The 26,376-nt window shown below is 46.9% G+C and overlaps 2 protein-coding genes across 3 annotated transcripts; one reads left to right on the top strand and one right to left on the bottom strand.

Moving 5' to 3' along the window:
• The first annotated feature begins 465 nt into the window (after positions 1-465).
• On the top strand, positions 466-16,586 carry VCP (valosin containing protein). Of its 2 annotated transcripts, XM_059657238.1 has the most exons (17): positions 466-717; positions 5,099-5,210; positions 5,397-5,569; positions 6,610-6,752; positions 7,266-7,396; positions 7,910-8,041; positions 9,616-9,718; positions 10,315-10,448; positions 10,529-10,664; positions 11,246-11,358; positions 11,766-11,930; positions 12,025-12,147; positions 12,406-12,618; positions 12,810-13,118; positions 13,393-13,548; positions 15,600-15,754; positions 15,920-16,586. In XM_059657238.1, exons 1-17 carry the CDS (start codon positions 701-703, stop codon positions 16,023-16,025), a joined length of 2,421 nt encoding a protein of 806 aa, XP_059513221.1. In that variant the 5' UTR covers positions 466-700; the 3' UTR covers positions 16,026-16,586. The 2 variants fall into 2 exon arrangements, with proteins under 2 accessions (XP_059513221.1, XP_059513222.1); XM_059657239.1 differs by lacking the exon at positions 466-717 and having other exon boundaries at positions 5,093-5,210; positions 5,297-5,569.
• A 4,547-nt stretch (positions 16,587-21,133) lies between these two features.
• Positions 21,134-25,807, bottom strand: SPATA31G1 (SPATA31 subfamily G member 1). Its single transcript, XM_059657244.1, has 2 exons — positions 25,577-25,807; positions 21,134-25,196 (listed from the first exon to the last, which is right to left on the bottom strand). Exons 1-2 carry the CDS (start codon positions 25,805-25,807, stop codon positions 22,035-22,037), a joined length of 3,393 nt encoding a protein of 1,130 aa, XP_059513227.1. The 3' UTR covers positions 21,134-22,034.
• Positions 25,808-26,376: the final 569 nt, after the last annotated feature.

The raw sequence follows: 26,376 nt of genomic DNA, 5'->3' as shown, positions 1-26,376 counted from the left end.
GAGAGGGGTTAGGGTGAATCCTCATTTTGGAAGAAGACAGATGTGTAGGCTAATACTACAATAATACCAGACTAATACAAGGGCTCAATCCATTGTGCCAGGTTTTTCCAGCAGGATAAACTCAGGAGCCAATGAGCTGGAGCCAAGTGGGAGAGCCCGCCTCTAAGAGATTGAACACTCCTTCCGCCAGTCGAGCTGGTCCCATTCCTTTTGTTGATTGGTTGAGAATACCAATCCGTCGAGGAAGCGTAGCGTTGCAGCCAATTGACGTGGAGATGCATACTTAAGGCGGGAGCCAGGCCAAAGCGAATTTTCTGATTGGCTCTGGTCCGTGGGTTGCTGGGGAGAGGCACCGAGAGGCGGGCGGGAATCCCTAGGGCAGGCGCTGATTGGCTGAGGTGAGCGTACCTCTTCTTCCGATGATTCGGCTCTTCTCGGCTCAGTCTCAGTGAAGCGTCTGTAGCCGTCGTTCGAGTCGTCGCAGCCGCTGCTTCCTCGCGGATCAGGAGCCAACGTCTCCTGCCCGCCCACCGCACGGGTGCCGCTGGGAGGAAGCGACAGGGAGGCTGCCTGCGGGTTTGTCGCCGCTGCTCGCCACCCCGCCCGGGAGAGCCGAGCCCGGGTCCAGACGGTCTCCCGCCACCCCTCGTAGCCGTTACCCTTGGGCTGCCACAGCCGCCGGCCGGGAGAGGCACGCGCCATGGCCTCCGGAGCGGAGTGAGTGTGTGTGCGCGTGCCCGCCCGCTCGCCGCGGGGGCGCGCACCGGGGGTCCCTTCAGCGCTGGGTAGGCCCGGCTGGGCCTGGCCGTGGGCGCGTGTAAGCGGTGGAGACCGGGAAAGAGGGAGACATGGAAGGAAGGAGACGAGAGGACGGGAGCGAAGGAGGGGCCGGCTGGGCCACGCTACGCACCCGTGCGCCCCCTAGGCGGGGTTTGCGTTGGGCCCGGGTCGGGGCCTGGGCCAGATCGTGCTGTGTCATGCAGGCCCGGCCGACCTGATTGTCTCCCTTGGAACGGCCATGCGGGCCCAGTGAGGTCTGCGGGCCCACGCTGCCGGCGCGGAGCCCTGGGCCCTGGAGCGCCCCCGACCCCCCTGCGACTCGGCCTACCACCCGCGGAAGGCCTTTGGTGCCGGGAGAGAGCAGGCCCCGACGCCCTCACTGGGCCCGGTGGGCGTGGACTTTGGGCCCCGGGAAGGCCTTCGGAGCCGGAGCCGGACCCGGAGGCGGAGGCCGTAGCGGGGGGGCCCGGCGAGCTCAGGGAAGCTCTCGGCACTTGGGAGCCGAGTCCGCCCGGGCCGCGGTTAGCATCCTGCGCCCCCGGAGTAGCGAGGGGGAGAGTGGGCCCTGCGTTTCGCCTCTGGCCTTGCTCACGGGAGAAAGCTTGAGTCAGTTTCCCTTGATGGCATGAAATAGGCGCGGGGAGAAAGGCACTTTTTTCTTTCTTTACTATATATTGCAAAACGTTCGAATATGAGTTCGTATTTTCTAGGCCTTCCTAGATTTCAGCCTTCGTGGTGTGTGTGTAGGTTAGAGTTGCTCTAACTCTCCCAAAACACACGGTCTCCGCGCCCCCAAATCTGCTGTGTGGAGAAATCCTGGGCCCTGCACCCGGAGGAAAGCATCAGATAAAACCTGGCCCCTCTGTCCACTGAATTTAGAATCAAGAGCTTTACTTACTGGGGGGAAGGCAGGAGACACCGCCATCCTATGGAAACTCCTCTATGCAAATCACCTTCCTGATTCAAAAAGACTTTTTGTATTTGGTGTGTTCCTTTATTTTCGAGTTTCTGAATCTAGATGAAGTATTTATTACTCAGTCATCTATTTAAAAGGTCCACTTAGTAATACTTAAAATTTAGGTTATCCAGTCGTTTGTTTTCAAAACTAAAAATCCAAAATTATTGGAACCTGGCAGCAGAGATGGTTTCCAATCCCTAGGTCATCGTCTGGATGACTCGAACCTGAACTCCCTCCAAGTTGTGGTCCTTTGGGATTCTGGAAAGGGCCTGACTCATGCAGCAGACAATAGGTGGTGTCTCCAAAGAGCCTCCAGGACTGCTGTTGGGTGATGTTCAGGCTGAATTCTCTCTTTTAGACCTTCCTTCCTTTTATCTCAGTAGATAATGTGGGATTAAAGATCTTTATCTTAAGATGGGTGGGGAACCATTTTTCTGTCAACAGCTATTTGGATGTTTATAATACCATTTCTGGGCCATACAAAATTACCACCTGAAAGATTAGCCTGCTATATTTGGTCAAACATTTAATTAACTCACCCCTAATGCCTTGGCCATGCCAGACCAAATGATTTCTTGGGCCTTATGGCCCTCAGGCCGGATGTTCCCCATCCCTGTTAAGGGAAGAGTATACCACTCATCTCCAATGCCAGGGTCCGGAATGGTAGGCAGATTGGAGGTATTTTTTAGAATGTAGCCTTGGGTTAAAACACAAACGGATGATTAGAGGCAACAGTATTTTTTTTTAGTACCAGTTCTATAGGTTAAGCAGGAAGATGGGCAGCCCTTGGAGGGTATTTTGAAGTGTGAGGGAGAATTGATGAGTCTAAATTGCCCCCAGATGTCACATTGACCATGGTTGCCCTCCAGGGTGTTAAGGATTGGGAAAATTTGTCTACTCTGCAGCTTATGCCCAAAGTACCACACTTTTGGGTTTGGGGAGGCAAGTTTAAGCCTAGGAAACTCCACTCTTGGAAACTAGTTTAAAGGTGATGATTAAAGATGCAACCTGTGTAAGAGGATCAGCAGAAAATTCCCAGTTATATTAGAGAATGGGATTTGTATTTCTCTTGGGTATATCAGGACCAAAATATGTAAAAACCCCATAACTCCACAGCAGGTATTCTGGAGCATAGGGATCTCTTTCCTTGCAAGTTGTGAAGACATTTCTAATAGGAATACTATTTTGTCTGGTTTTGTTGACTGATAAGTCCCTGGATCCCAGAACAGTGCCTGGCATATAATACATATTCTCCTTAATTTGTTGAATGGAGAAATAATCCATGGAAAACATTCTTTTTTTATGTATTTCTTCACTTCCTCCATTATCTGGTCTCCCTATTAGTAAGGCACATGTTTTCTTGAGCCTTACTAAGAGGAGGTAGTTCTTCAAAGGGGGAGAGCCCACCTAATTGAGTTAGTGAAGGCTGGAGATAAGCTAGTTAAAAAATTGGTGCCCAGGAAATAATTGAAACTGGACAGTATTATTTTTTGTTTATCCTCACCTGAGGGTATTTTTCCATTGATTTTTTTTTTTTTAGAGAGGGGGGAAGTTGGGGGAGAGAGAGAAACAGAAATATTGATGTGAAAGTGAAAGAGACACATGGCTTGTTTGCCTCCTGCATGTGCCCAAACTGGGGCGGGGATTGAACCTGCAACCCAGGTACCTGCCCTTGACTGGGAATGAAACCTACCTTTTGGTGCACAGGTCAACCACACTCTAACCACTGAGCATCACTGACCAGCGCAAAACTGGATAGTTTAAAGTGGTTTAGACTCAAGCAACCTTGATTTAGGAGAAAGGGATTTGGATTTGTTCCATGTCTCAGCATTTCTTGGTTTTGACTTTTTTTTTTTTTTTTAAATCTTCACCTGAGGACATGCTTAGTGAGAGGGATGGAGAAACATCGGTGTGAGAGAAGCTTCGATCAGTTACCTCCCGTAGGTGCCCCAACCAGGGATAGAACCAGCAACCCAGATACGTGCCCTGTCTGGGAATCGGAACAGGCAATCTTTTGGTGCACAGGATGACATTCAACCAACTGAGCCACTCTAGCTGGGTGGTTTTGACTTTTGAACCAACTCTCTGGAGTTGTGTGTCTACAGAGATTACCATTTGAGCTTAGCCCTCTTTCTGAAGGTTCCAGATCTGTTCCTGTTTTTGTGTGTGTGTGTGTGTGTGTGTGTGTGTGTGTGTGTGTGTGTGTGTTTTTAACTGATGGTATTTAAGTTTGACATTTCTGTGGTATATAGAAAGCTCTGGCACTCAGCAGATTTAGCCAGTAAAGGAGGGTAGTGCTAATTTTGCTTCATTGTCCCCAGCCTTGCTTGGTGGTACTTGGGGCCGCACTGAGTCCTAAGAGAAGTTGTCTAGCTAACTTCATTCTTTGCCTTTCCCTTTCCCTTCTCCTCTCTCCCTTTGCCCTCAGGAGCGATACCATTAGCTTCCTCACTCCCAAGCATCCAAGGGCCCTTCCTTTACCTCTATAACTTATTTCCTAAACCCATTTCTTATAGAAATTACTTTTTCTACCTCTGTGATTTTATAAATAAATGTTCTTTTACCAAAAAAAGGGGGGGCGGTTAACAAAGAAAGGGATTGTGCTTTGTTTTGCAGTGCTAATTAATCGTAGTGACCATTAATATCATGTGCCAGGCATTGTGTTGAACATTTTGCATTCATTATCTTACTTAGGATAATAATCCTGAGGTATATACTACTATATCCCCATTTCACAGATTAGGAAATCAACTTCTAAAGAGATTAAATAACTTGGCCAAGATCAAAGTTAAGTAATGGCAGGGTTGGAATTCAGACCCAGCAGGTCTGACTACAAGCCTCTCCTCTTAGCCACTATTCTATCCTAGGACTGTTTTCATTTCTGTAATTGTACTTAATCTCCACTTGTATTTCATCTTTTTAGGTCATAGTTGTTGTTGTTTTCTTTATTGTTTAAAGTGTTGCATATAGTATTACATAGGTCTTCTTCTCCCCCACCCCCCCATCCCAGCCCCCATTGACCTCTCCCCAGCCACCCCCACCCCCCAGCACATGCCCTCATCGCCCTAGTGTCTGTGTCTATTCTTTATACTTATATCCATGCATACAAGTCCTTTGGTTGATCTCTTACCCTCCCCTCCCCACCCCTCACCCCATAGTTTTTTGAGCCTTGGGCTTTATAGCTAGCATACTAGCATCCAAGAGCTACTGGAATGGGAATTGTAATATGTGCTAGGTATTACTCTTCATGACCTTGGCTGAATTTCCACTTCATCTGCTATTTCTTTTCAAGTGTACGTTTTAGAAATTGGTGGGTCCCCGAGGTTGGCGTATGGGACTGACTTCATTTTATGTTTCTAGTTCAAAGGGTGATGACTTATCAACAGCCATTCTTAAACAAAAGAATCGTCCCAATCGGTTAATTGTCGATGAAGCCATCAATGAGGACAACAGTGTGGTGTCCTTGTCCCAGGTAAGTTAGGTCCACAGTCCGGTCTTTTCCTTATTTCACTTAACCTGAGGGTTTTTCCCAGGATTCTTTTCTCATTTTTCTTGCAGTGACCACAAATAAAATGGGGTTTACTGGGAATCCCAACCTCCAGGGCTGCTGCTTACCCCCTGGCCCAGTGACCCAAAGGCCTTAACCTTGTTTCCTCAGCCCAAGATGGATGAGCTGCAGTTGTTCCGAGGTGATACAGTCTTGCTGAAAGGAAAGAAGAGGCGGGAAGCTGTGTGCATTGTGCTTTCTGATGACACATGTTCTGATGAGAAGATTCGAATGAATAGAGTTGTTCGGAATAACCTTCGCGTACGCCTAGGGGATGTTATCAGGTGTGTGTGGGGTTCTTGGCCCCTCAGGGATGGGAGGCCAGAGATAGCCTGCCTTATAGGCAGGACCCCTATGAAGGCCTTGGCAGCTGCAGGTATCAGAAGCCTCCTAACCATGGAAAGACTTATGTATCAGAATTGGTTTTAGGCTTTGGTTTTGCCTTCTTGGGACTTTAAACATTTCTATGACTTTCTTAATGCCTTCTTTTCTTTATTATTTTCTATAAGACGTATAACTTATCACACCTTAGACCCTGGTTTATGATGCCATTTGAGGGTGTGTATCTGCCAAATAACGTCACTACTGTGTTAGATTAATGATTTGTGTTAGGGCTCAAATGAGGTGGGAGAGTGGGTGTGGAAGTGGAACTCCTAGCAGGTCTTTTTAAGGATCCAAATTAATCTAGGAGAGAAGCATAGTTTGAGCTAAACCCAGGATAGCTCCCGTCTGAGTGATTTTGGACTTGACTTTGGAGTCATCTTTAGCTACTGCTACCCAACCACCTGTTAACTGGCCATGAATATCAGACTTCTGATTCTTTTTTTATAGATTCTCGGTTTCGTGTAGCTTTCCTCCATAGAGGGGCTTAGTCACTTTTCTCAAGGTGCTCTGACCACCTGACTTGAGATTATTTTTTCATTTCTATTTCTCTGACCCTGGCGCTTAACAGGCTAAGACCTCCCTTTTCAATATTGGGTCACCAATATCCAGAATGGGTCATCCTTGGATCTCTCTCGCTGAAGACTATCTCTCCTGTCTTCTTTGTAGGGGTTCCAGATGTGTGGGTCTTCCTTTTAGTTCATTGATTGGTAGCAGGCAGCCCTGCTAATGACTTCTACCCTTTCCTGAGTGTGACCTTTCTTAGTTCTGCTTGGCTGTTCCTTTGTCCTCATTCCCACTCTATCCTGCCTCTCTTCACCTAAAGCCATCCCTGCCTTTTCTCTTTCGCTCGCCATCAGCTCTCTGTGCCAGGCCCTATCGGACACCCAGTGATTGGGGCTGCAGTGTGGTTGGTAATGTGGAGTCTGCTTGTCATCCTCAGCATCCAGCCATGCCCTGATGTGAAGTATGGCAAACGCATCCATGTGCTACCCATCGATGACACGGTGGAAGGTATCACTGGCAATCTCTTTGAGGTATACCTTAAGCCATACTTCCTGGAAGCTTATCGACCTATCCGGAAAGGTGAGAGACAATTTTAGAGACTGAGCTTAAGGATGGCTGTTTGTGGGAGTACTCGTCAACCTTAGAACATCTGTCTCCGTCTCATATGTGTGTATACATGTGTATTCTCTCCTTCCCCCTGCCCTCCTTTCCACTCCCCTGTTACCCCATTCCCACTCCCTGCTCCAGGAGAGTAACCTATCTTTTCTTAAATCTCTGGGTGATTTTGGCTGTGCTACAGTCCAGAGTATTTAATGTTTAGCACAGCTCTACCATTGGTGGGTGTTGTAAAACCCCAGAAGTCAAAACCTTATGGGCTTCTGGCACATCAAATTATTCACTGTCCCTCTTGACAGCCAGAAGGAAACTTCACAGGCTAGCTTTTCTTCTCTTGCCTGATGTTTAACAGAATTATGGGGGGTGGGGACAATATCTAGTGAATTTGGAATTCTAGACTCCAGGTTCTGATGAATAATTCTCCCTTAGTCGTATAGTTCACACCTCTAACTGTCCTCGTGCTGATTGTTCTCATAGGAGACATTTTCCTTGTCCGGGGTGGAATGCGTGCTGTGGAGTTCAAAGTAGTGGAGACAGATCCCAGCCCTTATTGCATTGTTGCTCCAGACACAGTGATCCACTGTGAAGGGGAGCCTATCAAACGAGAGGTGAGTCCTCTTTCTGGTCCCAATACTGGACTATATGATATTCAGTGGGACAGTCACGTGGTGGTTAGCAAGACAGGGTGCTCTTTGGAACTAAGCTTCTTGCAGAGGTGGGAAACCTCCCAGTTTTTCATTTCTGGGCTTAGGTGTTTCTTAGAAGTATCTGATGCCAGTAATTTAAAAAATCTAGTTTGAACCAAAAGGATCTAAGTAGTTGGACTATATTTTGAAGAAGTGATGCTGATGATGGAGCTGGAATTTCCATTTACCAGAAATTCTAGCTTCAGGTCTTAGGTGAGCCCTTCCCAGTAAGACTGAGGATAGTGTGAGAGGGAAAAGCTGTGCTAGAAATCTTTGCCTTGGGATTTTGAGTTGTTCTCTGAGGCATAGTCCTCTTAGAGGAGAGTCTTCAATTACAGCAGATTTTCCCACACCAGATTGTGGAAGGATTTGAAGAAACTCTGCTTTTGCTGATAATAATATCCCTGCCTTCTCCTTTGTCTCCTCCATATTCAGGATGAGGAAGAGTCCTTGAATGAAGTAGGCTATGATGACATTGGTGGCTGCAGGAAACAGCTAGCTCAGATAAAAGAGATGGTGGAGCTGCCTTTAAGACATCCTGCCCTATTTAAGGCAATTGGTGTGAAGGTGAGCATCTGGGACTCTGCAGGATATAGTCTAGGGTGGTGATTAATATATATATTATATATATAAAATAACTTTATAGATGTAAAAGCTATTCTTATGAACCCTATAAAAACAAATCTCACCGTAGTTTGCTAACCGGTCTAGAAGAGTGCTGCCCAATAGAAGTAGAAGTTAAGGAAATTTGCAGTGTGTTAAGGGTCCTGAGTCTAAAACATTTGAGAACTGCTGGTCTAGAATGGAACTTCCCAACCATTTCCATGTCATGGGATATACTGAAGATGAAATTATTACCCCTTCCCCTAGTATGCACCATATAAATAACTCTATCTTCTGTGTGGGCACTTCCCATGTGTTGCCTGTGGATGAGGCCACAGAAAAGACAACTTCAAAGAGGAAAACTTGGGAATGGCGGTAAGGAAAAGCATTCTAACATAATAAATCCTGAAGGGTTGTGATTACTGAAGTGATTGAGTCTCTGGCAACACTTTTTCTTGAAAATGTATTTTTATTGATTTCAGAGAGGAAAGAGAGAGAGATAGAAATATTAGTAATGAGAGAGAATCATTGATTGGCCACTCCGTGCACACCCCAGACTGGGGATTGAGCCATAACCTGGGCATATGCCTGACCAGGAATCGAACTGTGACCTCCAAGTTCATAGGTCCACACTCAACCACTGAGCCATGCTGGCCCGGCTCTGGCAACACTCTTTTGAGTAAGCTAGTCCTTAGCCCTTGTAAAGTCAAGCTCTTGGACTAATGGCCTTTTGCTTTTGTCTAATGCCAGGATCTTTAGACTCGATTGCACTAGTTTCTTGGTTTTTTCTGCCCTTTATTTTCTATCTATACTAATAATCTATATTAATAAAAGGGTAATATGCTAATTAGACCGGATCGACTGGACATCTTCTGGATGTCCGACTTCCTTCCGGACAAAGCCACGGTGGTGGGGGCTGAGCCAGAGGTGGTTAGGGGTGATTAGGCTGGCAGGGGAGCAAGCGGTTAGGGGTGATTAAGCCGGTGGGGGAGCAAGCAGTTTGGGTGAGATCAGGTTGGTGAGGGGGCGGGGCCAAACAGGGGGCAATTAGGCTGGCAGGGAGAACAGTTAGGGGGCGATCAGGGTGGCAGGGGAGGTAGTTGGGGCCGGTCTGGCCAGCAGGGGAGCGGTGAGGGGGCGATCAGGCAGGCAGATGAGTGGTTAGGAGCCAGCAATCCTGGATTGTGAGAGGGATGTCCAACTGCCCCCAAGGAGTCCCAGTCTGGAGGGGGTGCAGGCCAGGCTGAGGGAAACCACCCCCCCCCCCAACGAATTTTCTTGCACTGGGCCTCTAGTGCAAGTTATAATCATAGATGTTAGCCTTCTATCAGTATTTTCCCTTCTGATAAGGGGAGTAAGTGTGGCCTAAAGTAGGCTGTCTTCCCAGCAGCTATGGCTAAGGACTCAATTTTACTTGTATCAGGGTTGAGCTGTGATCCTCACCCTCAGTAAAACCCTATTTAAGCCATGTTAGGCTGGATGGGGTTGGGAGAAAGTGGGAGTCAGAACCTAATTATATTCTCTGTATTGGTCCTCAGCCTCCTCGGGGAATCCTGCTCTATGGACCTCCTGGGACCGGGAAGACTCTGATTGCTCGAGCTGTGGCAAATGAGACGGGGGCCTTCTTCTTTTTGATCAATGGTAGGAACTTGGTTCACCGTGAGTTTGGCTGGACGTAATTCTGAGCTTAGCATGACCCAGTCTCCTGAGCTGGTTAAAATCATGGACACATTCATTTGCATACATGCTCTTGTGTACACTTTAGCATGTTTTTTTCTGCTGGGATGCATTATAGACAAATAAGCAACAAGGGAAAGATATTTTCCTCTTGTGTCCCAATATATCCCTCTTGAGAAGGATTATAGACAGGCTGAAAACATTTATTTATTGTAGAGGGTTTGGGAAGGTCAACTAGATCTTTAAGAATGCTATTTAGCTGTTAGAGGTCCAACTGGTGTGCTGCTTCTGCTCTGGCAGGTCCTAGAGCATCTTCTATCATCGTCACACTTTCAGCTCAACTGTGAGACAAGTGTACTAGGTCCCTTGGTTTCTCTCCAGTCTGGCCTCTTGGTTATCCTGGGATAGTGGCTAATGGAGTCTGTGAAAAAGTAGGCAGAGGTTATCTACCATCTTCTCATCCAGGACTTGTCTCTGGTCTTAGTAAACAAAATATCTGCTTTCATTTGGAAATGAGGAAGGATATAGTTTGTCATTGACTCTATTCTAAATCCTTTCAGGTCCTGAGATCATGAGCAAGTTGGCTGGCGAATCTGAGAGCAACCTTCGTAAAGCCTTTGAGGAGGCTGAGAAGAATGCTCCTGCTATTATCTTCATTGATGAGCTGGATGCCATTGCTCCCAAAAGAGAAAAAGTAGGGCTTTAACCCAGGGGATTAGTGGGGGGGTTGAAAGGTCTTGACTTCACTTCTGACCAGATATCCTGTCCTGACAGACCCATGGGGAGGTGGAACGGCGCATTGTATCACAGTTGTTGACCCTTATGGATGGCCTTAAGCAGAGAGCACATGTGATCGTCATGGCAGCAACTAACAGACCTAACAGCATTGACCCAGCCCTACGGCGATTTGGTAAGGACCCCAAATTTCTTTAAACTCTGTCCTTGCTCATAGGGAGGTCATAACTCTACTTGGCTAATTTTTTTCCCTTTAAAAAAATTTTTTTTTATTGATATCAGAGAGGAAGGGAGAGAGAAAGAAACATCAGTGATGAGAGAGAATCATTGATCAACTGCCTTCTGCAGGCCACCTACTGTGAATCAAGCTCAAAACTCAGGCATGTGCCCTGACTAGGAGTCGAACTTATGACCTCCTGGTTCATATAGGTCAGTGCTCAACCACTGAGCCGGGCTTTGTTTATAATCTTTTTAATCCCACATCTGTCATTTATCTAAATCATCTAATCCTGCTCATTTCTTGAAGCTCTTTGTAGTGAAAGGTCCCAGCTGTCCTTTCCCTGACTTCATGCCCGGTCTGAGCCATCCTGGTATGCCTGAAACTGAAAGGTGTTTCAGGACATTGGACACATGGGAGTTTGAGTGCTAACGTCAGAACAGTCCTGGGTGTAAACTAGGATGGTTGGTCACGTTAGGCCTATCCCTTCCCTTTGGACCAGAAATAAGCCCTGTGTAAATTCACACATTGTCCCACAGGTCGCTTTGACAGGGAGGTAGATATTGGAATCCCTGATGCTACAGGACGCTTGGAAATTCTTCAGATCCATACCAAGAACATGAAGCTGGCAGATGATGTGGACCTGGAACAGGTGGAGTAGTGATGAGAGCTGACCAGGAGTTTTAGGATATCTATTTCCAAGCAGTTGAAGGGAACTGTCTAGGAATATAAACTTAAGGTGTGAGGAGACTGATTCTGATTTGGGGGCAGAGAAAAGGAAGTGATTTGAGATTGAGTCCAGGAAACTGGAGTTGGCATGTTCTTGGTTGACATTGTATTAGAGCAAACCAGAATTTTGAGGGCAGCTTTATTTCCAGGCCCCAAGTCCAGGTTTGAATACTTAAATCTAGCCTCTGAAAGGACTGCTAGTATGTCTTCTAGTAATTGGGAGGACCCAGAAATAGGAATCGGGGGAAGGGACTAGGATTCTGTTGTCTTTTTCCCCTTAAAGCAGCCAGGTCTTAGAGACAGTATAGTAAGTAGAGTTTCTCTCTGCAGGTAGCCAATGAGACTCATGGGCATGTGGGCGCTGACCTAGCAGCCTTGTGCTCGGAGGCTGCTCTGCAAGCCATCCGCAAGAAGATGGACCTTATTGACCTAGAGGATGAAACCATTGATGCTGAGGTCATGAACTCCCTGGCAGTAACTATGGATGACTTCCGGGTAAGGACTGCACTGCCCTCTTGGGTCCACACATGTGCACTTTCATGCCTTCCCTTGCAAATTTCATTTCCAATTTTACTTCTTTTTTTTTTAGTGGGCCCTCAGCCAGAGCAACCCATCAGCATTGCGGGAAACTGTGGTGGAGGTGCCACAGGTAACCTGGGAGGACATCGGGGGCCTGGAGGATGTGAAACGTGAGCTTCAGGAACTGGTCCAGGTAGGGTATCTTGGTTCAGGATGAGCCATTGCTTCAATACTTGGTAACTGAACTGGCTAGTCTTGAGATGTTGGCACATTCATTGCAGGAATTTTAAGAAAATAATTCAGGAATCTGCTATTCTCAGGTCAGGCACTAAAGGAGCCTGCTAGGGAAACTGGTTCTTAAACCAGGGGATGGTAGGGGCAGGCTTCTGTTTGGTTAGGTTTCTTTCAAAATGTAGAGGTATCCCTGAACCCTCTTTCTTTTTCCTTCTAGTATCCTGTGGAGCACCCAGACAAATTCCTCAAGTTTGGCATGACACCCTCCAAGGGAGTACTGTTCTATGGGCCTCCTGGCTGTGGGAAAACCTTACTGGCCAAAGCCATTGCTAATGAATGCCAGGCTAACTTCATCTCCATCAAGGGTCCCGAGCTGCTCACCATGTGGTTTGGAGAGTCTGAGGCCAATGTCAGAGAAATATTTGACAAGGTGAGCTACAAGCAGTTGGGCTATCTATTCACTTGCTTGAAGGCAAGATAGAAATAGAGGCTGTTTCTTTGGGAGAGTTAAAAAACATCTCATTCTGGCAGCTCAGCTGGAACAGTGAAGGTCTCTTTATTTTCTTCTCAGGTCTGAGAGACCAGTGTACTAATGCTTGAGTCCATCTGTCCCTCCCATAGGCCCGCCAAGCTGCCCCCTGTGTACTGTTCTTTGATGAGCTGGATTCAATTGCCAAGGCCCGTGGTGGTAACATTGGAGATGGTGGTGGAGCTGCTGATCGAGTTATTAACCAGATCCTGACAGAAATGGATGGCATGTCCACAAAAAAGAACGTTTTTATCATTGGCGCGACCAACCGGCCTGACATCATTGATCCTGCCATCCTGCGACCTGGCCGCCTTGATCAGCTCATCTATATCCCGCTACCTGATGAGAAGTCCCGTGTTGCCATCCTGAAGGCCAACCTGCGCAAGTCTCCAGTTGCCAAGGCAGGTGCAAGATCATGGGCCATGGGGATGTCTATGAGTCCTCAGGCTAGTGTGGGGTTCTGTTTGGTTTCCAGACAAAATTTCATTGGGATTTCTGGGATTGGGATTGTAAAGGGAAGATGGAAGATTTGAGGGTGTTAGGAGAATCTAGAATTGGGAATAAAACAGTGGTGAAAGATGGGACAGATTGGAATTGGGAGCGCTGTGGTGGCTCAGAGATGGTGTTTGTGTATCATGGGAGGAGAGACTAAATGCTAAGATACTCTCCTTTTAGGATGTGGATTTGGAGTTCCTGGCTAAGATGACTAATGGCTTCTCTGGAGCTGACCTGACAGAGATTTGTCAACGTGCCTGTAAGCTGGCCATTCGTGAATCCATCGAGAGTGAGATTAGGCGAGACCGTGAGAGGCAGACCAACCCATCAGCCATGGTGAGTTTGCATCCTTTCCCCAGATGTGCCAGTCATGGGGTGCTGGGGGATAATCCCTACCATGCCCTAGAACAGCAGTTGCCAGCCTTTTGGACCTCACGGACCACAAGTGGTCCACGGGCCACCAGTTGCGAACGCAGCTCCAAAGGTTTCCTTAAACCAGCGGTCGCCAACCTTTTGGACCTTACAGACCACCAGTGGTCCTCGGACCTCGGACCACTGGTTGGCAACCACTGCCCTAGAAGCTTGTACGGTTTTGAAAAGATCATCTGATTGAGGCATTTAGCAGGGCATCAAAGAGAAAGAGTAGCTCAGGATTAACTTCAATCTGAAATTATAAATGGATGGATGGATGGATGCATGGATGCTTTCTCTACCTTTTGGAGGGGGTCTGTGACATCCCTCTCGTCTCCCATAAAAGCTTAAAAACTACTGATAAACTAATCCCAGGGAGCAGTCTTTTTTATTTTTATTTTTTAAATATATTTTTATTGATTTCAGAGGAAGGGAGAGGGAGAAATAGAAACATCAATGATGAGAGAGAATTATTGATTGGCTGCCTCCTGCATGCCCCGTACTGGGGATCAAGCCCTTGACCAGAATCAAACCCGGGACCTTTGAGTCCGCAGGCCGATGCTCTATTCACTGAGCCAAACCAGCTAGGGCAGGGAGCAGTCTTATAACTCACAGCAATTGGAGTGGCTTCTCAGTGGAAAAGATAGGATTTGAGCTGGGTTATTGAAGGGAGAGTATAATTTGAATAAAGAAAATAAGCTCATATAATCTGCTGCTAAGTAGGATTACAAAAATTGGGAAAACCTGGGTTAATTTAAGAGGGCATATGTTACTGAAAGTGAGGCCACTAGGTAAGGTGTAATTCAGATGTGGTAAACACAGAGGCGTTGATATTTTTCTTATTTATATTTTGTTAATCCTCACCCAAGAATATTTTTTTCCTTGATTTTTAGAGAGTGAGTGGAAAGGATGGGGAGAGACAGAGAAAGAGAAACATCGATGTGAGAGAGACACATCGATTGGTTGCCTCCCGCACCCTGACTGGGGCATGAGCCCTTGACTGGAATCGAACATGTGACCCTTCATTCTGCTGGCCGACACTTTAACCACTGTCCCAAACTAGCTATATTTTCTTTCTAAAACTTGGATTTACTGGGGCATAATCCACATATAGTAAAAATGCACTGTTTACATCTTTCACAAATGTGTATAAGTTCTGTAACAACTACTACTACAGTAGAGATAGAAATTTCTGTCATCCCAAAAAGTTCCCTTGGGCCACTTTAGTCGGTTTCTTTTTTATTTTTATTTTTTTTAAATATATTTTACTCATTTTTTACAGAGAGGAAGGGAGAGAGAGATAGAGAGTTAGAAACATTGATGAGAGAGAAACATCGATCAGCTGCCTCCTGCACACCCCCTACTGGGGATGTGCCTACAACCAAGGTACATGGCCTTGTCTGGAATCAATCCTGGGACTCTTCAGTCCCCAGGCCGACGCTCTATCCACTGAGCCAAACCTGCTAGGGCAGTTTCTCTTTTTTAAAATTATTTTGGGGGGGGGGGGTGTAGTTAATCCTTACTCGAGGATATTTTTTTCATTTTTAGGGAGGGAGGAAGAGGGAAGAGAGACACAGAGAGGCACACACATGTATTGGGATTGAGCCTGCAAACCAGTTACCTATCTTTTACTGGTTAGCAAGCCTGAGACCCTTTGGTCTGCGGGCCAATGCTCTCACCACTGACCCACACCAGCCAGGGCAACCAGTTTCTTTTTTTTTTTACTACCCTAAGTCCCTGGCAGCCACTGATGTGATTTCTGTCCCTACAGTTTTGCCTTTTTCAGAATGTACTGACAGGTTTTTAAGCAGGGCAGTGATTCAGTTTTATTCAGATTGCCTGGTGACTTGCTTAGGTTGTGTTGGAGAGGCAGGAAGACCAACAGGTTACTGTAGTAATGAGGGGCAAGAAGGCCAGGGAAGGGATCCAGGCTGAGCCTTAACTACCCTTGTGGTCTGTGTTTACCAACCCTACAGGAGGTAGAAGAAGATGATCCAGTGCCTGAGATCCGCCGAGATCACTTTGAGGAGGCCATGCGCTTTGCCCGCCGTTCTGTCAGTGACAATGATATTCGAAAATACGAGATGTTTGCTCAGACCCTTCAGCAGAGTCGGGGCTTTGGCAGTTTCAGGTAATTAGGCGACAGTGGGGAATGCTTAAATTGCCTTGGGGAATTACACAACCAATTTAGTGGGAGTCCTAAGGAGTCTAGAGGGATAGTTGTGAAAGTCCTATACAGGTCCTGTCCTATCCTACCTTTAATTTTTTTTTTTTTTGCTTCTGCTTTTGTGCACAGATTCCCTTCAGGAAACCAGGGTGGAGCTGGCCCCAGCCAGGGCAGTGGAGGCGGCACAGGTGGCAGTGTATACACAGAAGACAATGATGATGACCTCTATGGCTAAGTGACGATGGCCAGTGTGCTTCGAGCTGGCCTGGCTGGACCTTGTTCCCTGAGGGTGGGGGCGCTTGCCCAGGAGGGACCAGGGGTGCGCCTGCGGCCTGTTCCATTCCTCAGTCTGAACAGTTTAGCTACAGTCAGACTCTGGACAGGGGTTTCTGTTGAAAAAAAACAAACACAAAACAAAAGCGATAAAATAAAAGCGATTTTCATTTGGGAGGCAGAGAGTGAATTACCAACAGAGAATTGGGCCTTGGGCCTACATCATTTCTCTTGTAGTTGGGGGCAGTGCAGGGATCCTGTGTGGTTGTGCAACCAAGGCACTACCGCCACTCCCCACAGTAAAGCAACTGTACTTCACTCAGTGCTTCTTGAGCCCTCCCTTTTTCCCCCTACCCAACCTGGGCAGGAGGATGAAGGGCCACAGTTGCTGGGTGTTTATATAGAGAGTAGGTTGATTTTATTTTACATGCTTTTGAGTTAATGTTGGAAAACTAATCACAAGCAGTTTCTAAACCAAAAATGACATGTTGTAAAAGGATAATAAACGTTGGATCAAAATGGAGCCTGAGTCCTGGCCCCTGTGCCTGTTTCTTTTTCTGGGAAGGGCCTTGGGCTACCCCTCACTGCCAAGGCATTCTTCCAATGTAAAATCCTATAAAATTCTGCTCTCTTCCCCTCCTGATTAACATTGGTATGATACTGCTGCTTAGCCCCAATGTTTTCAGTATCACTGGATAGGACCATGGTAGATGGAGGATAGTCTGATGGAGTTCCAGATATGGACAAGGTGGCATCCTTTGCCTACATTTGAGGTAGATGGTAAGGCTAGGTCTGCAGAGAGTCCCCTTTCCTGACCAAAGACTGAATTGGGATTCCCTCCAAAAACCTTAGGGTTGCAAAAAGATAGAATCTCTGTCTCAAAGTGGGTGTTCTTTTAGTGCATTAAAAATCCCAAACATTCATGCTCTGGTTGAGGATCATTTACAATTGTGTCCACCTTTATTTTATGTAACTTGTATTATAAAAACAACAACAGTGTTTTCTAAGACAAAATTCTAGTATTGGATGTGTTTTTTCCTAAATTAAACATCCTCCCCTGCTCTGTTTTTTCAGATGATTGCTTGAATAGTTTTATCCAGGTATAGAGTGTACTCTTCTTCAGCAGCTACCATCATAAATCATTTAGTGCTTCTGGGGTCAGTACCATGATGCCTTACCCAAAAAAGATTATGGTGCAGAGAAAATTATTCACAGTCAAATTTGTGTTGCTTGTCTTAGTACTTACACCAGGCTCTCATCTGGTCTAAACAGATAGAAAATCTTCACCAACATAAGAACATTCTGTCTTATCCCTAGGTTGACAGTCTATCCTTAGAGCTAAAGATAGGGAAAGATATTTAGTACCCCTGCATTAAGCTATGGGAGCATAACAAGAAGGCAAGTGATATTTCCCCATAAATATGTAGAGATATGTAATAGAAATTTGTGTTGGAATGATTGCTTTGTTTTCACTTGTCACACAGTGTGTCTATATGGAATATAGTTGGAACTCCATAGATTCTTTTTTTGAAATATATTTTTATTGACTTCAGAGAGGGAGAGAGAGAAACATCAATGATGAGAGCTAATCATTGATTAGCTGCCTCCTACATGCCCCATACTGAGGGCTCGACCTGGACATGTATCCTGACCAGAATTGAATTGTGATCTAGTTCATTAGCTGATGCTCAACCACTGAGCCACGCCAGCCAGGCTCTGTAGATTCTTAGGAAAAATCAAGATCAGACTTGTAGTGAGAGGCCTAGTTCTAGTGCTGGCACTTGAGCTTATAGCAGTGTAGCTTTCTGATACAATGATTGGCTGTAGGAAGCAGTGAGGGACTATTTGTCACCATTCATCTGCAGAAGCCTGCATACTTAAACCAAGAGGCAAGTTGTATCAGCAGTCTGTGCTTTTCCCTACAGTGTTCCCAGAAAGAAATTGGAATGTAGTCTTAACTAATCACTTTTTCCCATAGGGTAAGTGCTATGATTAAAAGATGGGTTTTTGACTAAGAATATGGCATCAAATACATCACACAGGACCAACAGTATGCCACAGATGGGACTATAAGTCTAATGTCTGGAGATACATTTGGATCTAAGATATTGCTCCTACAAATTGCTGTGAGAGTCTAGTGATTATACAATGCCCATGAGGAACACTGACCTGCCAGTCATTAATTTGGTCTAAATGTTTTGTTACTCTTGCCCGGTCCTACAACCTACTGAGTCCTTAAAAAGACAAGACTGTAGGACTTGGATTTTTCATAAAGCTATCTAGAGATGTATAGAGTCATTAAATATTTCTGTGTCAAGTAGAAATTCAGAATTGCATTGTCTTTGTGACTCAAGTGGTGGTGGGGGCAATAGGTGGGAAGATAGAAAGGACTTTCAGTTCCACCCTTAGCCAGCAGGTGGTGAGTTTTGGACTCAGGCCCTCAGGTTTGGGTTATAAATAAAGCTTTGGAATAGAATAGTGACAGTGAGAGGAGACAGAGGAATAATATGTACCTTCTGACTGGCTGTTTTTCTGAACCAGATACAGAGTAGAGGGAATATTGTAGAATGGGAAGAATACTGGATTGGGAATGTGGACTTGACCATAGAATCTCTCTTTGAACGGCTTATTGCCATACTATCAGGAAGCAAGTGCTATCGACAAGGTACACATTGTTATGTGGCTGCAAGGAGGGGTAAACCAAACCAAGATAGGAAGGGTAGTCTGAACTGGGCATTAAAGGAAGGTGGGAGACTTGACATGGAGAAGTGCAGGAGAGCAATTAGCAAAAGGCACAGAGGGAAGAGAATACAGAAGAAACATAGGTTGGCTAGCAAGGGAGTCCTGGAGTGAATTTGAAGGGGTCAGAAGTCACATGAAGACCCTCATATGCCAGGAATGAACTTCAGTCCAAAGTTATCTGGGGGTTTAGACAGGGAAGTGAGTCAGATTTCAGTGCTAAGAGGATTCATTTTTGTGTGTCAAAAAGCCAAAATTTACCTTACAATTACCAAGTGTACAGCATAGGCAATTCACTTTCAAAATAACCTTTTATTTTTATAGAAGCAGTAATGTGCATTGTAAAAATTTAGAAAAAAATATAAGCATATTTTTTAAATGAATATTCCCAATAATCAGAGACCACCATCTTTAGTTGTTTTTCAGTCTTTTTCTGTGCATGTGTGCAAATGTGTATGTCTATACATGTGGTGTTTTAAAATCAAATTAAGATCATCCTGCTTTATTTATATCTTTTTATAACATTAATCTCCACCTTTTCCTTTTATAAGGTTTTTTTTTTTTAATGTTACTGATTTTAGAGAGGGGGAGAGAGAAACATCAATGATGAGAGAGAATCATTAATCAGCTGCCTCCTGCACACCTCCTACTAGGGGTCGAGATCACAACCCGGGCATGTGCCCTTACCGGGAATCAAACCACTCTATGGTTATGGAATGGATTTAAGACATCATATTCATATTTATTTATATTTATTGATTTCAGAGAGGGAGAGATAGAAACATCAATGATGAGAGAATCATTGATTGGCTGCCTCTTGCACATCCCACACTGGGGATCAAGCCTGCAACCTGAGCATGTCCCCTGACCTGGAATCAAACTGTGACCTCCTGATTTGATTCATAGGTCGACTCAACCACTGAACCACACTGGCCAGGCAAGGAATTCTATATATTTTTAATTATACTGGTAAAATTGGACATCTATTTTGTGGGAGAGTTAAATTTTTGCCTACCATACTCAAAAATTAGGTTAACCTAACATCCTATATAATAAAAGCCTAATATGCAAATTGTTTGACGGGGAGTTTGACCTCTCTATGACATGTGCTGACCACTAGGGGGCGACGTGGAACATGGCAGGTGTTGGCAACTCGGTGCCAGCAGTGGGCGGCAGTGGAGGTTCTGCTGGCCCCAATGGTCCCCGATAAAAGCAGGACTGCAGAGGGATGCTGGAGCAGGTGAGCGGTGGCACCAGGCCAATGCAAGTGCAGGTAGGGGCCTGATTGCCCCACAGACAGCGACCAGTGGTGGGGCCCAGCCCCGATAGAGTGCCCTGCAGGTGGGATAGTGGAGCAGGTGAGGGGGTGGCGCCAGGCCATGGCAGGGTGCCAGAAGGGACTGTGAGCTTGGGGGTACGAGCTGGGGCCTGATCCCCGTAGGCCACCCTGAGGGACCCCACCTGTGCATGAATTCGTGCACCGGGCCTCTAATCCTATGTAATAAAAGGCTAACATGCAAATTGTCCCTTTGGGATTTTACTCATTATGATGTGTGGTGACCACCAGGGGACGGCGCGGAATGAAGAAAGTCCGCAGCTGGGGGAAGGAAGGCCCCAATCTGCCCTGATTGCCGGCCAGGCCTAGGGACCCTACCCGTGCACAAATTTCATGCACTGGACCTCTAGTCTATACTAACAAAAGAGTAATATGCAAATGGTTGGGACACCCTCATAGGTAACGACTGATCAGCTGGAGGCTGCTTGTGCAGCAGGCACAGGTGGGCGGGGACTTGCAGTGTCAGGGAAGGGGTGGGGCCATGGCAGAGGCCTCTGTGCGCCTGAGCCAGGGGTCCGCAGGCCTCCCTGGCTCCGGCCTACCTCTTTGGGGCAATCCATTGAGGAGCCCCGGATGGGTGGGTGGGACCTACCTCTTTGGGGTGATGGATCGCGGGGCTCCTGCACTGTGACAGGGCACAGGCCAGGCTGGGGGACCTCCCTCCACCTGAGTGCATGAATTTTGTGCACCAGGCCACTAGTTGATGTATATAAGTACCAGAAAAATATATTTTAGAAGCCACTGAAGGAAAATGTTGGTAAATTGTATTATATAAAAATTTTCAACTTTGGTAGAGTAAAAATCACCTAAAACAAAATTAGAAAATAAGCCACAGATTGGGAGAAAATAACTGTGCTATACATAATAGGTTGTGGTAGGCAGGATAATGGCCCTCCCAAGATGTCCGATGTCGTAATCCCTGCAACCGGTGAATATGCTATTTTACATGGAAAGGGGAATTAAGGTTGTTAACCAACTGACTTTAAGATGGGAATAGTATCTTGGATTATCCAGGTGCGACCAAGTATTTATCATGTCCTTACAAGTGGAAGAGGGAAGCAATAGAGAGCAGATTGATAAGATGTGAGAACTAGCCTTTGTTAGCTTTGAAGATGGAGAAAGAGGCCCAGTAGCTAAGGCTCCTAGAACCCAGAAAAGACAAGGAATGAATGCTGCCCTGTGCCTACAGAAAAGAATGCAACCCTGCCAACCCCTTGATTTTATTTTTCTGACAAAGTAAATCTGTGTTGTTTTGTGGTAATTTGTTATGGCAGCAGCAGAAAACGAATACAATATCCAACTAATAGTGCAGCAGTGGAAAAATGGGTAAAGGATATGAACAGGCAATTCTAGAAGAAATCCAAATGGCCATTAAACATGAGAGGCACTTGTTTTTGTAGCCTTGGGAATGAATGGTTGTTGAGTTGACCCGGGGAGAATAAGAGTAGAGGGCTGAGAAGAGATGGAAAGATATGTGAAGAACTGGGTCGAACGGGTGAAGAAGGGGACCACACCCAGGCATACCCTGGGTCTGCCTAGAGACCAAGGCCAGTTGTGCTCATGTGAAGAGATGTATTTTTCTTCTGTTCACTTGCTGTGAAGTTCTTCTCAAGGGCAGCACTGGACTGTGCTCCCTGGCCTTTAAGCTTCACCCCATAGAGTAGGGATGTGTGGATCCCAGATGGATCATCTGTTTGTGAAGGGCTTGAGAAGAAAGTTAAGCTTGCAGAATCCTGAGCTCTCTATTTTAGGGACCTGATTCTGAGGGAATATAGTTGCTGGAGAAGTTAATAGGGAACTGACATTCCCAGTACCCCAGACTCCAAAGAAATCATGAGTTGGATTTGTCTAATTTAGCTAGTTTATTAGGATTTCCTCTGCTTGTCTCCCCAGCCCTCAGGTGCCAGTACTATCAGCTTTTTTCTCATGCTGACTGGATTTGGTGGGCAGGGGCCCATGGGTACCTGGGAGCTTGGCAAATATCCTTTGGAGACCCCTGCTAAGGGGAGGCTGAGGTGTGGGGGAAGAGAGATGTTTTTCCATTTGGGCCCAGGGGCAGCAGTGCTTACAGTGCCGAGGGATCAGGATGTCACCAGCTCTCAGCTCTGCTCCTCGCTTATCTTGGGGACCTGCAGCCTTAGAGTGAAGCTGCTGGGGGAGAGCAGTGTTGAGAGAGCGCTGGTTCCTGTGCCGAGATCTTTGGAAAAGTCGGCTTACAGGGACCTCCACTAGTCTGGCCTGGGCCGGATGGCGCTTTCCTGTAACTGTGGATGACCCCAATCTTGCATCCCCTCCTCTGTGGTCTCCTGATTTGGGTTTCCTGGGGTTCTCTCTCTTTTTGGCTGATGCTAAGACTGAAGCCTTGTTCTGTCTGTTGACCGAGACTGGAACCTCAGGGTTGGAGGGCTCTCTCAAGCCTGGGCAGTTCTCATCAGCCTCCATTTGAACAAATTGTCCCTGAGGTGAGACCTGGGCCACCCGGGCCACCATCTTTGCCTTCATTCTTTCCTCTCTCTGAAACCTTTGTTCTGCCCTACCAGACCCTTGTGGCTGAGGATGGGAAGAGGAGTGGGAGTCATAACAGTGGGAGACCTGGACAGGCTGAGTCACTGTGCTCTCAACTTGTGGGGGTTGACAGCTTGAAGACTGGGAGCACAGACTGGGGGGATACGTCTGCTGGGAAGAACAGGAAGAGAGTCTCCAAGTGCCGGGAGTTGTGGAGCTCAGGGCAGGGGAACTGCCAAATGATTGACTTGGACCAGGGGATCTGGGAGCAGGGCTCAGCTGTAGTTTCTTCAGCCTGAGTTCTAATTCTCTACTCCAGTGCCACGCCTGGATCCCAGAATGGGTGGATATCTCTAGGACAGCCTCTCTCTGGGAGTGTGGAACCTGTGCCTTAGCTCCTGGGAACAGCTCTTCCTTGGATAGACCAGGCTGGTTGGGCTCAGTCTTCAGAGCTTCAGCTAGGGTGGGAGGCCAGTTTATTGGCTGCAGGGGATCCACTATTGGAGGACTGGGGTCTTGGGGGCTCTCTCTTTGTTGCACATTCTTCCAGACAAACTCAGGGTCAATGTGTGGACCTGTTAGAGGAGCAGAAAGTGTGTTGGGAGATAGGGCTGGTTGCTCAGTGGCCCAGCTGTTCTCTTTCTGTTCCAATGCTTCCCCCCCTTGGTCTCTTATAGGCTCACTTAAGTGAGACTTTGACATAGAGTTTGGATGTGGGCTAGGGTCCCAGAATGGGGACACAGGAGCACAACAGATATTTTTCTGCTTCATGTCCCCCGATGAAGGGGCTGTAGACTCAGAGGTCCAGAGGTTCTCTCTCTGCCTCATAGTCTCCCCCAAAGCCTTGGACTTAGATAGGACTCCCTGGGGGCCTATTCCTAGAGACTCCAGCAGACAGGCTGAAGGAAGGCTGGGAGATGAAACTGAGTCTTCAGAGACCCAAAGATGTTCTCTCTTTTGCATGCCTCCCCATAGAGTCTCAGATCCTGATGGGATACATGCAGGGCTGGTTCCATAGAATCCTGGGTTGAGGTCCAAGGCTGGGGACTCAAAAGCTTGTAGATTTCCTCTGCATCCCCAGTGAGGCTTGTATCCAGATAAATCTCCCAGGGGACTGCCTCTTTGGAGTTCTTGCTGGAGGTCTGAGGGAGGACAGGGGGCTGGCATTAGATACCCTGAGGCCGGAGGCTTCTGCGTGTATTCTATGGTTCCCCAGAAGTCCTTAGATGTAGGTGGTCCTTCAGAGCTGACTTTCTGGGGTTCTGACAGAGAATCAGATTGGTAAGGTACTGGCATTGGGAGCTTAGAGGCTTGAGAACTCTGTTTATGTCCTGTGGTTCTCCACTGAGACTCACATCCAGGGGGTACTTCCAGGTGTCTAGTTCCTTGAGGCTCTGTTATGGGGGCTACAGATTGGAAAGGGACCAGGATTGGAGGCTCAGAAATCTGAGGATTCTCATTTTGTCTTCTGTTTTTCCAGTAGTCCTCAGCTCCATACAGGTCTCCTTTAGGGCTGACTCCCTGGAGTTCTGGCAGAGAGGCTGGGGTTGGGCTGGGAACTAGCATTGCTGTCTCAGAGGCTTTGGGGTCCTCCTTTTGCACCATGGTCCTCCATGGGGCCTCAAACCTAGTCAGGACTCCCAGAAAGTTAGAGGGAGACTGCAAAGAGGCAGAGAGTGGATCTGGGATGTGTTGGGGGAAGCCAGGATCCCATGGCCTCCCCCGCCAGACCTCAGATGAGGGGGAAACATTTGAGGGTCTGGTTCTTCGTAGTTCAGGCTGCGGGTGCAGGGCTTGAGCCTCAGAATCCTGAGGGGCCGCTCTCTGCCCCAGAAGCCACTCTGTATGTGCCTCAGCACCAGAATGGACTCCTTTGTGGTCAATGGGAAAGCACTTAAGATGGAGGGGTGGTGATGGGACAGAAGGGGAAAGTGGAGAGGGACATTGCTGAGGATTAGGGACCATCTCTTCCAGATCTTTTGTAGTATGGACTTTAGGGGTAGGAAGCTGGGTTGGGGAGCAATACTGGGGAAACAGCAGGTTGGACCTATGCAGGAAGGAAAACTTGTTGAAGCAGACAGAAGGACCAACAGGTAACTTCAGGGGAGAGGGGCCACCTGAACTCAGGATGATGGCCTCCAAGGACTCACTGTGCAGAGAAGGGAGTCCCCAGAAGAGCTGGCTTTTTCTCTGCTGTAGACCACTCCCTGATGTTTTATGCCTCACAGGCAGGTTGGTCAGGATCTGAAAGGTGGGGAATGATCTAGGAGGGCTTGGGGTCTGTCTGAGTACTAGCTCTGTTGTCTCTATGGCCTTGTGGAGGCTCTCAGGGTCACAGGATGGTTGGGATGGAGCTGTGGTGGCTCGCTGTCCAATAGGAGCTTCTTTGGAACGAAAATTTGGCTTCAATGGACCCAGAGATACCGCCTCTTCTTTCTCCTCTTCCTCCTCCTCCTCTTCCTCTTTCTCCTCTTCTTCTTCCTCTTCTTCCTCCTCCGACTTCTGCCTCCACAGATGACCAAGGAAAGCCACATGGTATAGAAGTGATAGGCCCTGGGAAATGGAGAAAAATACTGTCAACCTTTTCAGAGTCAAAAGGTGTATCATGAAGCTCTCGGTCTCTGTTCCATATCCATAATGAACAGTTACTCAACTGGCCCCACATCTGTGGTCCAAACAGTCATTTACTCATCCAGTGTTAATGGCCATTACCCAGCGCACCGGTGGAGACCAGCATTTCTTACATAATCCTACATCTAGGGTAAGTCACCACTGATCTGGCTTCAAATCTAGTTTTAGTGGTCAGTCACTCTGCCTCACATTTCAGGCTTATAGTCACTTATTTGGGCTCACATCCATGTCAGTGATTCCTCACCAAAATTCAGATGTGGCGTCAATAGTTATTCAGACCTCTACACATCTATGTCACCCACCTTGCCTTGCATGATGTCTCCAGAGTACCAGGGCTGAAGATGTCGCCAGTTCCCAAGTTGCCACCACCTCCGGATCTGCCAAACCATGAACAGGAATAGTATCACTATATTCCCTGTACTCTGGAGGCAACTGCTGCCACAGTGTCTGCAGGCGAGGGAATGGGTCAGCTGGCCCCAGAGAAGCCCCTTGTCCCCCTCAGCCCCAAGCAAGCCCTCTAGCAGCCAGTCCATTTTTCTCAGCCTAGTGGCAGTTTATCTTGATGTCATCACTGTGTCACAGAACAAAGAACTCCCAACCCCCACATGCCTAACAGCCTTCTCTCTGAACTTAAGGTAAAAAAAATGTGTCCACGAAACAACTCATTCTTCACACTGAAACCTGGGTGATCCTCTTTTTGTCTTGATTGCCATGGTCAGAATTATGGTTCCAGCATTGTGGTTCAGGACATGAACTCCAGCATTAAAAATGCCTCATTCAAATCCTAGCTCTGGCCCTGGCTAGTTTTGCTCAGTGGTTAGAATGTCGGATTGAAGGGTCCGGGGTTTGATTCCAGTCAAGGACACATGCCTGGGTTGTGGGCTCAATCCCCAGTAGGGGGCGTGCAGTAGGTGGCCAATCAATGGTTCTCATCATTGATGTTTCTACCTCTTCCTCTGAAATCAATAAAAACATTTTTTAGAAAATTCTAGCTCTGTCACTTCCTACCCATGAAATCTCAGTCAAACTTAATCTTTCAGTGCCTCAGTTTTTTCACCTGTAAAATGGGAATAATATTACCACATAGGGTTGTTTTGAGAAT

The sequence above is a fragment of the Myotis daubentonii genome, chromosome 11 (assembly GCF_963259705.1).
Source record: "Myotis daubentonii chromosome 11, mMyoDau2.1, whole genome shotgun sequence".
In the NCBI taxonomy this organism is placed as follows: domain Eukaryota; kingdom Metazoa; phylum Chordata; class Mammalia; order Chiroptera; family Vespertilionidae; genus Myotis; species Myotis daubentonii.
Note: the sequence above shows the minus strand (reverse complement) of the source record. Positions and strands in the feature narration are given on the sequence as shown.

What these genes read in the sequence shown, in the direction of transcription:
- VCP (XM_059657238.1), top strand. An exon ending in ATGATGTGGACCTGGAACAG is followed by an intron (nt 11,359 to 11,765) that starts GTGGAGTAGTGA and finishes TTCTCTCTGCAG; the next exon opens with GTAGCCAATGAGACTCATGG. An exon ending in AGACCAACCCATCAGCCATG is followed by an intron (nt 13,549 to 15,599) that starts GTGAGTTTGCAT and finishes CCAACCCTACAG; the next exon opens with GAGGTAGAAGAAGATGATCC.
- SPATA31G1 (XM_059657244.1), bottom strand. Translation starts at nt 25,807, where the DNA reads ATGGACTGGCTGCTAGAGGGCTTGCTTGGGGCTGAGGGGGACAAGGGG. An exon ending in GAGACATCATGCAAGGCAAG is followed by an intron (nt 25,197 to 25,576) that starts GTGGGTGACATA and finishes TCCATTTCCCAG; the next exon opens with GGCCTATCACTTCTATACCA.